At 41.2% G+C, this 15365-nt stretch overlaps 1 protein-coding gene across 1 annotated transcript in view; it reads right to left on the bottom strand.

Moving 5' to 3' along the window:
* The window catches only part of LOC124260885 (equilibrative nucleoside transporter 3-like), a 51144-nt gene that overhangs the window by 23262 nt on the left and 12517 nt on the right, over positions 1–15365 (bottom strand). The window contains 4 exon segments of the mRNA XM_046695208.1: positions 9712–9762; positions 10042–10136; positions 10952–11112; positions 12795–12876. Of these exon segments, the coding sequence (XP_046551164.1) occupies positions 9712–9762; positions 10042–10136; positions 10952–11112; positions 12795–12876 (389 nt within the window).

The following is a 15365-nucleotide window of genomic DNA, read 5'->3' as shown; positions in this document are numbered from 1 at the left end:
ATATTACATAATAAAGATTACCGGTGTTTGTTTACCTTTTTTTAACGATCACTGCTTGCATCAACAACGAGACGCCATTTGGAAAGTGGATATACAGCGTAAGTGTTGGTGAGAATATTACATAATAAAGATTACCGGTGTATTGTGGCAACATGTGTTTGTGTTCCTTTTTATATCCCGACAATCACTGCTTGCATCAACAACGAGACGCCATTTTGTGAAATCGGTGAGTATGGAAATGTGAACCCAAGAGAAAAAGTACCATCGGTAAATAAAAACTGAAGTCAACTTTTGTTTCAAAATATATTATTTAAGTGTCCATATTTCATCTATATATATATGACAATAAGAAAAATAGTCCACTAACAATAAACATGCGACAAACTCATCCCACAGACAACTGGCAGTTACCAATAATTATAACTTTGGTCCACATTATTCAAAGAATTCACTGTCATATATATTGTGTCTACTCAATGGATCGAAGCGAAGTGTAGTTGACAGAAAATGCATAATATATTTTGCTTCTCTAAATATCATATTTATTGTAGCAACAAACTGGCTTGCTTATTTTACCCCATTCAACAATCACAAACTGATTACCGCCTTGTTCCATGTCACGCTGCCCACGCTCATGATGGTCCGTGATAACCTTAGTGTTGATTATATATTTTTACATAAAACTATTACACAATGCTAGGATATATTTCTTTTGGTTAAATATAGTATTCAATCAATAGAATTCATCCCGTTATATTATTATGCATGTTTGAACTTGTTCAAGGGGAAACGTGTGCACAGCTGATTGCTATTTCGGCTTTGTGTATGCGAGACAAATACGCACGGTAATCTTAATTAATTTATAGAGCAAAAACTGTAACTAAAATTACACAATGCTAGGATATATTTCTTTGGGTTAAATAACGGTATTCTGTATTATATTTTACTGATGACTGCGTCAGAATTCGTCCCGTTATATTATTGTGCATGTTTGAACTTGTTCGCCGGGAAACGTGTGCACAGCTGATTGCTATTTCCGGCTTTGTGTACGAGACAAATACGCACGGTAATCTTAATCCCTGCAAATAAAACAATGCCCAGCAAAAACAACTTATAACTTAAATGGTAATTAATCTTGTCTAGTGATGTTTAATTGCAAATTTGATGTCTCTACTGACAAAGTCGTCTTCTGTTGTTTGTTCACGCGAAGTGATACGATGTTGTTTTCTTACCCCTGGAAAAAAGTTTGACGAAAGTGTAACTCATGGATAAGACGACCCCCTTCTACAGACTGCTTTTTTTGGTCCTCAAAATTCGGCTTATAGACGGTCATATACGGTAACCATAATGCTTAAGATATGATGAAACTTAAGCTAAATATATAATAGCAAAAAACTCTTTTAGAGTTTGTTAGCTAATATACTTATATGATATAAACATAGTACTGAGCTTAAGATATGAATAAACTTAAGCTACATATATAATAGCAAAAACTCCGTAGAGTTTGTTAGCTAATTCAAGTTATAATGTAACCATAATGCTTAAGATATGATGAAACTTAAGCTAAATATATAATAGCAAAAACTCTTTAGAGTTTGTTAGCTAATATACTTATATGATATAAACATAGTACTGAGCTTAAGATATGAATAAACTTAAGCTACATATATAATAGCAAAAACTCCGTAGAGTTTGTTAGCTAATATATTTTTATGATATGAGTATAGTACTGTGCTTAAGATATAATTAACTTAAGCTACATACATAATAGCAAAAACTCTGTAGAGTTTGTTAGCTAATACATTTATAATGTAACCATAGTACTGAGCTTAAGATATGATTAACTTAAGCTAAATATATAATAACAAACTCCGTAGAGTTGTTAGCCTATATATTGTATGATATAATAACCATAGTACTGAGCTTAAGATAATAAAAGAACTTAAGCAAAATATATATAGCATGTAGCTATTTAGTACTGTTATAAGATAAGTAGAAATCTGTAAGATTGACTTATCTTCTCCGAGGAACTGTCAACTGTTGTGCGAGGACCATGGGACCGAATTGGTGGATACCTGAGACGTCCTCGGTGGTGATATCTCTCAGATAGTGGTTGGCAAACACCATATCGGATCTCCAGAAATAACCCTCCATTATGGTATTTCAATAGCACTTGCAGTGTAGATCAAGTGTAGATGTTAGCGCTCTAATATCATGAGGATTAGAAGCTCTTGGAGGGTCGAGTCCTGCAGTCTTGTAGGCACGTAGTATGACAGTTCTGATCCAAAGGAGATAGTAGTACGTGAGACTTCAGTCTGCATAGCTTGTTGATAGAGGAAATAAATCTCTTGAATTTTTCCCTCCTGTTTGGCTCGGTGGAGATATATTTTCAGTGCTCTTACTGGCCATCGTGATAGATTCATCGTATCATGGGGTCCAAGTATACCATCAAAGCGTGTTCATAAACCTCACTTGTGAGGTGTTGGAGCACTATATTCAGATCCCAAGTTGGAGCGTGAAACTTCCGTTTTAATCCTCCAATCGGAAAGCTCGAAGCAAGGCGAGTAACTGGGTTAAGGTTAACTTGACGCCCGTTCTCAGTTATGACAGAGCTATTGCTGCAAGATAGGTGGACAAGTTGAGCCTTTTAAAATCTTAGTCTGACGTAGATAACATAAGTAGTCAGCCACTTGAAGATGAGTAGCATATCTAGCTGTAAATCCTTTCTTTGCAGCATAATTGACAAAACTGTGCCATTTGTCATCGTATAAGTTGCAAGTTGAGTTACGCAGGGCAAGCTAGACTGCTTTGCCGCTCTGGCTGAATAACCTGTTGATAGACAACAGTTGATAGACAACTCATGCGATGTCTTGAACGGACTGACGAGTGGCTATATATGACGAGTGGCTAGTATATGGAGACCTTGGAGGAGACTTCCTCGGCGAACACCGGGGACTTAGCGAAGCTCTCGACGTATCCCTTCTAGATCTTCTGGGTGAAGTAGACTTGGAGCCACTTAGCCTTCGCAAACCTTCAGAGTCCGAAATATATGTATCTAGTCAGAGTCCGATCAATATATGAGCGCTTGCTTCGCGAACGACCTCTGTGTTCTACAGGGTGTGGGCTCAGCGAAGTGCTCCTCCTCCGCGATGTCCCTTGCAACTGGTGAGGCTCTAGCTCCTTCGCGGAGGCGGCCTGGGACTTCCTTAGCGAAGTGTTCGCTACGGGCTGGATTGCCCTTCGCGGAAGCGCGTTTGTGGGCTCTGGGGCCCTACGCGAAGCCAAGGCGGGCTCTGGGGCCCTGTATGACTTATTATGGGTTGGGCTCTGGGGCCCGTGGCTCTGGGGCCTCTGTAAACCGTAACGGTCCTCCATCAGTCTCATGATTTGGTTGACCAGGTCGTCTGGGATGGTCTGCGCTGGCGTTGAGGGTGTCCTCTCTGTGATAGTGACGGGACCCTCAGTTATAATCTCCGGCGTCAGCGTAGGCATCTCTGGTTGCATGTTGATCTGCGCTGAAGTGACGGTAGCCGATACCGGTCACTTCTTATAACGTACATCTGGAATGATAATCGGAATGTCATCATCATATAAACATAATTCTGAATATCAGAAGCAAAGTTGTTGTTTTTGGTTTTTTGTTTTTTTAGTAGCCTTCGTGGATTTCCCTTTTGACGAAGCTGTAGACCTGGGGGTTCCGAGCGTACGTTGAGACGACGTGGAAGCTCTTCTAGTCTTAGATTGTGATGAAGGAACGTCCTGGGATGCAGGTCGCTTCTAGGATATAGCGGACTGCGTCCCACGCTTATCCCCCGAAGGTAACTCAGGATATATCTGACTCCAATCTATTACCCATGACTGAACATTGTTTCCGAGATCTATCTGCCATCCGTCACAAGACGGAATATAAATATTTATCAAAGGCAGAATTAGACAAATTAATTCATAATTTACAGCGTGAAACAATAGAGCATGGAGATATGCAACTAGGGCATCTTAAATGCGGATCGGTGGCGCCCTCGTTCCCGCCTAAATATAAATAANGCTTGTGGAAGGGAGGTAACTCGTGGTGAGTTCTAATTAGTGATTTTTTATTGAAGGGAACTTCAATAGGGAAATACACGTGTTCCACTATGTTCGCAAAGAAGAAGAAGACAAGCAATAAGCATGAGTCAGGATAAGGAGAAATTTAGTTTATCTTTTGAAATCCGATTTCGCCGGTTTTTTTTCATCGCGTTATTTTTCAACTTTATAAGTTGAATTTGCATTTTTGATGATTTGTTGCGGCAAGTCCATACCGAAAGGTATCAGAATCTGCAAAGTTTTGATTTACATTGCATGTGACCTTTAATCAAACATGACGGTTTTGTTTTGTTTTTGCTTTATAAATCAAGCATTAACTCGATTATAAGTATTCTTTTTTTGTCAAACAAAACTTCTTGCAATATATTGCCATACATATCGCAATATGTGCTTTCACATCGCAATATATCGCAATATGAAAATTCTCTGCAATACCCACCCTTACATTTTAACAAAGGTTAAGTATTGGAAATTTCAATATAAATTGTATATTTATATACTTATCCTATCTCACGACTTGCACCTCTCTCTCTTGCTTCGACTTTTAGTGGAACGACTGTAAACTTTTTTCCATAGGCCTCCTTGTCCATGCACTCCATGCTGCTCTCCTTAATTAGCTTCCTAGTTCCTAATAAAGCTTGCAGCATGCTCCACTAATTGCCCACGTGACTACCTTGAATGATCATTCTCATCTTGGAGCCAACTTTGTAATCTGAGTAGTGGGGAGGCCGGGCGGGCATCCATCGCGTGAGATAGGATGAGTATATTAATATACAATTTATATTAAAATTGCATATTAAAATTTCCAAATTTTTAAACTTATCCTATCTCACGACTTGCACTTATCCCATGGTTGGACGGCGGGCCGCAGATTACCCTTCTGTCTGGACTGTGCGAACAGCTGGTCTTGGAGCTGTGTGGACTGATGGCAACCATAGATAGCGATGTACAAGGGAGGCCTGTTACGCATGCACGCAACTCCTAGGCAGGTGAAAGAGAAACACAACTCGGCATCTCCAAGGTTTAACGTTCAGTTCCGGGCAGTTTCAAATTGACCCTCACTCCTTTGCCTAAGCTTAGTCAAAGGATGTGCCAGGCAACTTTGGTGGCAGAACGCAACAAAATCCACTGGAATTCGGGAGTGTCACACTTCACTGACCTAATTGCTCCGTGGAGTAGAGGTCAGTAAGCGTGAATGTCGAACACCTCTGGTAGATCGGGTAGATCATCGACTGAAAGATCTGGGGCAGTAACTTCCACTCTGTCAGGGGACGGTCGGTTGGATCGGGACAATGCATCAGCGATCACATTTTTTACCCCAGGAATGTGTCTGGCTCTGGCTACGATGTTGACTGAGTAAATGAGATGGAAGAACCTGATCGCCAATTGTAGCAGATTCGCCGAGCCGGTCGAGCCTAGAAGATTAATATACCAAACCACTGTCGAATTGTCTGATTTGATTGAAGCTCTGTTGCCCAATGTGAGATAGCTTGAATTACCGCCTTGAATTCCAGCTTGTTTATATGAAGTACCCGTTCGTCGGATGAGCACAGCCCGGCCACTTGGTGGTTGAGGAAGTGAGCTCCCCAACCCATGAGGGATGCATCCACGAATAGGTGAAGAGTCGGTGCAAAGGGCATCATAGAGACTCTGGCGCAAACATTCCGTTCGTCGAGCCACCATTGAAGGACTGGACGAAGCAGGTTCTGGAAGGCATATTAGTTCCTTGGGGTTGTCGGCCTGAAAGTACAGGCGTAGCTGTATCGGCCGAAGTTGGAGCTGGCCTCTGTACGTTAAGGCTTGAGCTGACGTCAGAAGGCCCAGTAGCTCCTGCCACTGTCGTAAGGTTCTCGCCTGAGACAGTGCTGGAGGAATGCATTGCTGAATCTTTATCCACCTGTCATGAGGTACGAACATCATCCCCTGACGAGTGTCGAACAGTGCTCCAATGAATTGGAGTTTCTGAGTCGGTATTAGTTCCGATTTCACGATGTTCAACAGCCACCCTAACTGTCTGAGCAGCGTGGTGGTGAACTGTAGCTGGCAAAGTAATACGATCGGATCCTGTTGAGCCTGGATGCAATCGTCTATGTAGCTTTCGAAGGTGATCCCTTGAAAGTGGAGGAAGCTCGTTATGGGCTTGGTAATTCGGGTAAAAAGCCACGGGGCCGTGGAAATTCCAAATGGTAGGACTTTCCATTGGTAGTGATTCCCGTTGAACACGAAGCGAAGGTATTTTCGGTGTTCTGGATGTATCGGAAGGTGAAGATAAGCATCCTGAAGATCTAGGCTGATGAGGAAGTCTCCCTTCTTCAAGATGGTGTGTAAAAGGTTGATCGACACAATCCTGAAGTGAGGCGGTGGAAGCAGGAATCGGGCATTGAACAACTTCATATTGAAGATGAGCCGGAGTTTGTCGGAATTTTTCTTTGCAACCAAGAAGACAGGGGAGTAGAATCCTGGAGTGACGGGCGATTGACCTAGGAGCTCTATCGCGAGTTTTTCTAATAGCATACCTATTGTGGATTGCAGAGTCTGAAGCTGGTCCACAGGATATGAGCAATGAGCCGGATGCGACATCAGAGGTGGACAGCCAATAACGGATAGCTGATAGCCGTGAAGTAACAGGTTGGTGACGTACGGATCTTTGAGGATTGTCCAATTCGGGCGAAGATCTGCAATCTCCCGCCTACTGGAGTGTTGTAAATCGGAACGACTGGGGATGGGAGGTCCCAGTCGTGCGATTGTCTCAAGCCGTCACTGCTTCCCGGCGCTGGTCCCTGGGCCAGAGCTGGTCCTAGGTGGGGGACAGGAGGAACCACCATGGCCAGATCTGTTTCCTCTGTCACGGCCTTGAGTGGATGCGCCACGAAAAATACTGCGTAAATCCGGATTGGTAAGGGTGAACTGTGCAGTTCGACGCTGTTTAAATGAGTCCTGGAGCTGTGACTTCTGTATCTTTAACAGTTCAATCGAGACTTGAAAGATGGTTTCTTTATCAACTTTATTAGATACTTCTTGGATGCTACCATTGAAGAGGGAGTCAGTAAACCAAGGCTGGTGAAACAGTTCTGTTTTAAATCGCTCCTCCCATGAAGAGATGTTAAGGGGGCCACGTCGGCGAACAGCAAGAGTGTAGCTCAAAATGTGAGCTGGAGATGCAGGCATGGCTATTTGGACTGGATCAATCTCAGGAGGTGGACCAGATGAAGAGCCAGGAGCTACCGAAGCCGGATGGGCTGGAGTAGAAGGCTGTATTTGGTTCCAGGCTGAGGTTATGGCCCTGATCATCATATTTTGAGTCGGAGTCGCTGTAGGAGTGGGATTGTTATCAGGTTCCCATGACTCGGCGATGATGCTAGAGTGAGTCGAAGGATTCTCAGAGCATGTAGACGGAGCATCATAAGAGACTGTAGGCCTATTAGTGGTATTAGAGCAATGATCACCCGAACGTCAGTCAGAGGAACTGTATTGAGATCTCGACGTGGTAAGTACCGAAGTAGGTGGTAAGCCGGTGATCTGGATTCCCTAGTATGTCTAGGTCATCCGGTATGATATGAAGAACTAGTCCAGGTCGCTGTAGTTCTAGTTGGTGATCTGGTTCTGATTGGAGCTCTGGGTGCCGTTGTAGAAAGCGATCTAAGCGCTAAGGTGACCGTAACTCCCATACCTCAACATAGACTTAAGGTAGTCGTAGCGCTAAGGTTGTTTTGTACAACGGCACCAAGGTTCGACCATCTGAATAGGATCAGCCATGAGATGTGGATCTGTACTGTGATCCCGATTGGTCAATGGCTCTGTAAGGTTATCTAGATCGTATAGGTGACCTGGGTTGGTAAGATGATCTGGATTTGTAAAGTGATCTGGATCGATTCGATGCACTAACTGGAAACTGTGATCGTGATCTGGATCTATAAGGTGATCTGGATCGAACAGGTGATCTGGTTTGCAGTTATGATCTGGCTTGATTTGATCTGGATCGGTTAGGTGATCTGGATCGGTCTGGCGATCTACTTCGATGTTGTGATCTGGATTGGTTAGGTGACCTAGATCAGTCCGGTGATCTGATTCGAGGTTGTGTTCTGGATCCATTCGGTGATCTGGATTGGTCTGGTGATCTGATTCGAAGTTGTGATCTGGATCGGTTCGGCCATCTGGATCGGCTGTGGATCTGGATCTGTCCGGTGATCTGATTCGAAGTTGTGATCTGGACCCGTTTGGTGATCTGGATCGGTTAAGTGATCTGGATTGATCAGGTGATGTGGATTGTAGTTGTGCTCTGGATCGTGACTGTGATCTGGATCGATCCTGTGATCTTGATCGGCACGGTGATCTAGATTGGGCTTGTGATGGTGATCTGGATCGTGAATGTGATCTAGATCGTTGTGGTGATCTAGAATGATGTGGTGATCTGGATCAGCGATTAGGTGACGAAACCTGAGGTGTTGATTCATGATGAACATCCCCAGGCGACGCTGTTGTAGTCAGTTCCGTCCGGTTCAATGAACTGTGGCTGGTCCCCTGGTAGTGTAGATGGGACAGGCAACGAAGAATTGTCGATCACAACCACACGCGAGTGATCTGACGCTATGGAAGGAGGTGATTGATGCGTAAGTAATAGGTGCCAAACGTCCTCAGATAAGTAAGAATCTGATGAAGAGTCCATAAAATCCTCTTGAACCATAGACGTCGCTCTCTTGCGCGAAGGTATGATTTTCTGTCGCTGTAACTTGATACGCTTGGCGGGAGTGGGATCAGATTCTGTTGATTTCCTGTCCCTATCGGCGACTCTCCGGGAGCAAACATGAAGGTAGGCCTTAAAATCCTCATCTTTTAGTGAATTCACTTGCCACATCGTTTGTTCCAGTTACATTGTCCAATACAGTCACTGCAAGACGAGTGAGGGTCGAGGGACGAATAATTCGTCTAGCATTGAGCACAAACTTTCCTTTTTCTTGACTGATTATCTGTTTTCCCCATGATGTTAGGGTGAAATAATGTCCCTAATATACAGCACGTCCACACAGTCGTGCGACAAGAAAGAGAATGATCATTCAAGGTAGTCACGTGGGCAATTAGTTGAGCATGCTGCAAGTTTTATTAGGAACTAGGAAGCTAATTAAGAAGAGCAGCATGGAGTGCACGGGCAAATGGACAAGGAGGCCTGTGAAAAAAAGTTCACAGTCGTTCCACTAAAAGTCGAAGCAAGAGAGAGAGGTGCAAGTCGTGAGATAGGATAAGATTAAAAATTTGACATTATTTTTGTCACAAGGACAAAGTTATTAGGTACACAGATATCAAGTTAAATGTTACAAAGGAAGAGCCTAAGCTTTGTCACTGATATACTGTACTGACGTATCAGAAAGTCCACACACTGTGACCAGACAACATCGAGTTTAGTCAGGTCTTACAACAAGCATGGGGATAGGGAAGGCCATTCTGACTTTAAATCCATTGACCATCTTGAGCCATAAGCTCCATCATCTCCACAAGCACTGACCTATAGTTAACTTGCAATATTTGACAATTGTGTGTTTCATTCAGCCCTTGTGCCAGAGTTACCATGTTCTTATGATGATAACAGATATGAATATTCAGGGCGCATTCATGAATTCCCGGTCGTCTTACCATTTATGGCAGCTGCTGAGGCTATTGTCACTCCAAAGAAAGCCGTCTGCCCTGCAACACAAGATTCAATTCAAAGCCAAGGTTCTAACATGACCCATATAATCAGCATCAAAATGGTATGTTTGGTACATAAGCCAAACCACCAAAATCCATATGAAAAGTATTACTTCAATACATACAAAAAATACAGAAGCACAACAGTCAACTCTAATAATACCCAAATATTAGTAATCAGGAATTTCACTAGCAACGAACTATACTGGGCATAAAGAACTGAATGCTGGAGTTTGGTTATACTCCACACTGATGTTGACTATGGTGAGTACGTACATTCATCGCTGTTGACGTCGACCAGGACTGTGGTAGCAGCAAACAAAACGATGATCACAGACAGGGACAGTACCACTCTCTTCTTCAAGGATATACTGCAACGTATTAAATGTTAGTGTGTTGTTTATAGGGCTGCGCAATATAACCGGTTTTAACATGAAATCGATACCTATTGCTGATTGAAAACCGGTATTTCGACATGCATTCGAGAAACTTTGTAGCACTCGGAAGTCTTCGGATATTTCCGTTTTTCACACCGGAAGCCAAGTTAAAGTTCGGTTTGAAGTTGTGTTCTTAAGTTTTGTTCCCAATGTTCTGGATCTGAATGTTTTAAATATTTACTCATTAATGACCTGTGATCTCTGATATGTCCTGACCAGGTCAAGGTGCTGTCTAAAATCTCAGGGCTTTTTTGGAGAGTGGAAAAACTAGTTCAAACTAGTAACCACTATGTTGATTGTTCTTTTCCTTGTTTCATTTGTGCCAAATATTATATATTTTGTCATGATTAAAAGTTTTTATTAAAGATTAATCAAGCATAGTGATTTGTTGTGTTTTTGCTATATAAATCAAGCATTAACTTGATTATAAGTAGTTTTTTGTCAAAAATAATTCTTGCAATATATTGCAATACATATCGTAATATATGCTTTCACATCGCAATATATCGCAATATAAAAATTCTCTGCAATACCCACCCCTAGTTGTTTAATACGGCACCCTTTAATATTCCATCCACGGAGCAATATCATGTCACAGGAAACATGGGCTCCACAAATTACCCATTTAATATTTATGAACAGCTTTGTGGGAATAGGTATGAACCTAATTGATTATCACTCGTTTGACAATCAGGATGAGCAAAAATACAACTACCACTACACTGCTTCACCAATATCCTGCAACTTACAATCTCACAAACATGGCTGTAAAACACAGGCAGATAAAGTTGGAGACGGTGGAGGCTATCTCAAGGTAGCTGAGTAGAAGCAGCTGCAACTCTGTCATGCTGGCCGGGTTGTTGTAACTCACGTCTGCTGCTGTGGTGTTCCTCAACTTGTATTGGAAGTACTGGGAAGAGGAAGCTTGGAGTGAGGATTGGGGTGTTACACTTTGGGAAAGTAGTGGGAAAGTTTAGGTTGTTATGAATATTGGCGTATAAAGTTTGATGTTGCTTGAGACATAGCATCAGGAAGTTTTCATGATTTTGTCAAGTTTTGATAGGCTATTTTCCTTCATCATTACCAAACTTGAATAACATCCTGAAGACATTTGGGTGGTAATCATTCCATGTCTTGAAAGCCAGCAGTCCTTGACAATACTCTGTTGGGACCAAAGGTATTTACAATGTTCTGTAGTTCTGTATTTGATTGCTAACAAAATTCTAATGCTATCCTTAAGTTCAGTGAACACTGATACACATGCAGGTATGTACAGACATTTCAATAGCTTGTATAATGGTAAAAGGTATAGGAATGAGTTTACTTTTATGCTGCTTTCAGAAATATTACAGCAATATCATGGCGAGGACACTAAAGTACTGTCGGAAATAGAAAAAAAACTGTTTTTAGGCTGTTACTCTGTATCCCTCAAATTTACACAATTGCAAATAGCACATGTTGAAATAACCCACTTCGGCCTAACTGGGCATTCAGTGGGAAGCCTAATAGGATATCAAGAAAAGCATGTTTACTCGTAAAATCGGACAAAACTTAGAAAAATTACGAATAGCTGCTGAAAACAATAGATCAGACCATAGATTGCAATTAGGTCGCTCAGACAGGTATGACAACAGACCGTCGACTCGCCTGGCATGAAATGCATGTGCTGCAATGATATTTCATACTTTTTCATGTGTGTTGAACATGTCTAATCTATTGATTAACATCTTACATGTCTTTCTTTCATAAAGTTGATGCTGAGATATGTAAAAGAACATGATGCTCATAGAAAAGCTTAAATCAAACATCGTATTAAATGTCTTAAAATATATAGGTTTCATGACCACCCGAAGATCGACAGGACTGGATAGTTTTTGTAAATTGTTATGACACGCCGTTTTCTTCTCCAGTTTAATGCCCCTAAAGGATTATCTTATCTCCATCCCCCAGCCCGACCCCAACCACCGTCTGTGACACCCGTCCTGGTTTTGCTTTTGAGACGACCCCTCCTACCTGTTTCTTTTTATAGTGATAGTGAGACTCCATGGTAGCTACATCCTTAATAGTTTCAGTATTAAAGTTAATATGTTGTGCGTCAGCTATCATTTATAATAAAGCTAAGTTTAATATCAAAATGGGAATTTAAAAAGTGTCCTTTGTAATACAATATCACTGCACACTAATTTGCATAAAGCCATGGTCTGTTCCAAATAAGTCGCTTTGGACTTTGAAAAAACCTGCATTGCTCATTTCTGCACTAATCTCTCCTCAGTAAAGTCCTTTTTCTACATTTCCTATCCCCCTGCCACTGAGACTGTAGTTAGGCCATACTTAGTTTAACACATATTTCATACCTTCACATGTTAACTACTTAAACTGTAGATATAAATGCGAAAAAACAGGGTTTTTTTCCAATTCGGACAGTACTTTAGAAATGGGCTTCACACATTGTACCCATGTGGGGAATGGAACTCGGGTCTTCACAGTGATAAGTGAATGCCTCATCCACTACGCTACCCCGCTGCAGCACAGACACTTCAGTGAACCATTACATGAAAGCAATCAAGAATATCCTGAGAATCTTACTCATACCGTTTTTGCAGTGATGAAAAAATTCCATGGCAGCAAAGATGCTATCCCCAAGAACAAGAAGATGAAATAGACAGCAAAACATCTGAAATAAACACAAAATAACTAGATTAATAATTTCACTGCGACAATCTAATATTTAATGTTCAGAAGAAAGGTCAGACAGTTTCAGCAGGATACTTGATAAGAGTCAACTGTGAGTCCATTTGTCTGCGGTTGTCTGGCATTGATGGAAATGAGGCTGTTACTCTGATACAAGTAGCGATCAAGAACCTTTTTAGAATGTTGTTTGGGAGGTAATTATCTCAGTAATATTACCAGTACAACCAGTACCAACCAAGCAAACAAGACTGTTGACTATTGACTGTTATTTTCACTCTGGTTACCCTGACTGTTGACCACAATCAACTATAGTACTTCTTACAGCACCCTAGTCGGGTATCAGGTGAATAGCTCATCATTAAGCTTCAGGTTCAGAAGGGAAGGGGTTTGTGTGCTGTTTTTGGAAGTGAGGTGAAAGATGTGAAATGGACTTTAACACTGCAATCAATTAAGATTATTTCACTGACACACTTATGTAGTGACATGTTTATATGGCTGCTTGAACTAGTCCACTGTCAGGTTCCAGGTGGAAGCTGATGAACCATGCTACAGTTTGGACTCCGCACTCACACATTATATCTCTGTCAGTCAGTCCTTGCTTTGTCCTTTATTGCAATGCGCCAAAACACAGAACAGTAACTACCATTTTCAACATCTTTTGCTTTGACGTGGCAAGGAGATCGAACCCTTGAAATTCCAATGTCAAGAGAGGCAACCTATTCACAACAGCAAGGAGGCGGTGCTGACTTTCCATGTTAACCAATCATATGCCAGAAGCAGTGTGCGAAATAGCTTCCAAATTTTGCAAGCCAGTCGGGCTAGTTATGCCTGAAAGTTACTAGCTCACAGAATAATTCACTAGTCCGAAATTTGAATGTAGACACGGGTTTCATCATTAAGCTGCTAATATGATGATCTTTTTTATCAAGCCATAATCTTGCATCATTTAAAAATGTGCTATAACTTCGGAGAGAGTGATATATTTACAAAATGACCCCATGAAAATTCACTAGCGGGCCAGTGGCTATTTCGCACACTGGCCAGAATGAGCAGAAAAACAACAAATATTGAAGTATGGATATCTTTCATGCATAAAAACTGGATGAATGCACACAACGAATATAAAAGTATATTATTATTAAAACCTTAATTTACACCTGACTTCACATCTCCTGTATCACATCTACATATATGTCCCTTGTGAACTCCAGAAGGTGCCCAATTTGAATTTTCAAATTTAAAAACAATCATATTTTTAAAAGAAAGATAATTTGAAAGCATTATGTCCAATGGTTTTGCAGGAGAGGAAATTGGTATGAAGGCTGTACTAAAATGTGACGGGCTGGTGGCCATTTTGAATTATTTCATCTTGTGACTGTGGCTTGTAATGTTTGAAATGTCACCTGCAGCTGTTAACAGTACCTCCTCTCCTCTTATAGTATATATTTTATTGTGTACAAACATATGTATAAACAGATGTAAAGAGACATCTACATTCCATTACACAGTCCAGGAAACAAATACATCCTGCCTAATCTGCTGTTCATGACCAGATGTATTTCAGGAAATCATCTGGAAACCTTACAATGTAGAAACCGAATTGAAATTAAAATAATTAGACATGCTCATAGCAAATCAAATACATAAATATGTAAATACTTAAACTCATTATAACATGTGTGCCCTAAATGCCCTAGATTAACGCATTGTAGTATTTTAGTCTGAAATGAATGTGTCACGTGATCAGAGATGTCATTGCATAGTTTAACTGGACACATGGCATGTGGCCATGCTAGTCCTGTCAACTATGTAGGCAGTGTAGGAAAGATGTAGAAAATCTAGCCTGTCCACAGGACTGGCAGGTCAATTTTTTTACCAGTCCTGCCAAAATCTAGCCTTTCCTCCAAATATAAATAAAACACCTTCGGCAGTATATATTCAAAAAGGTTATAATCATTATATATATGTCATTGGTTTGCTAAAATTTACCCGACATGAGGATGGACTAGATATTTTTTTAACCCGTCCTCCACAAAATTCACCCGTCTCGGACGTTGGGACGGGCTATCTTTCCTACACTGATGTAGGTATTTAGTCCTGTCAACTATGTAGGTATATAGTCCTGTCAACTATGTAGGTATATAGTCCTGTCAACTATGTAGGTATATAGTCCTGTATATAGTCTTGTCAACTATGTAGGTATATAGTCCTGTATATAGTCCTGTCAACTATGTAGGTATATAGTCCTGTCAACTATGTAGGTATACAGTCCTGTCAACTATGTAGGTATATAGTCCTGTCAACTATGTAGGTATATAGTCCTGTCAACTATGTAGGTATATCTAAACCCAACACAGGCCTTAACTGAGAAGGTCCATGACTGGCAACAGAATGGCAGAAGTAATGGGAGCTGTGAAAACTCCCAACTGGGGAGCCATCAGCTAGTTTGTTGGAGTTCTGATGTTTTGACTG

Source organism: Haliotis rubra, unplaced genomic scaffold (assembly GCF_003918875.1).
Source record: "Haliotis rubra isolate DU_JTF1 unplaced genomic scaffold, ASM391887v1 Scf78, whole genome shotgun sequence".
In the NCBI taxonomy this organism is placed as follows: Eukaryota; Metazoa; Mollusca; class Gastropoda; order Lepetellida; family Haliotidae; genus Haliotis; species Haliotis rubra.
Note: the sequence above shows the minus strand (reverse complement) of the source record. Positions and strands in the feature narration are given on the sequence as shown.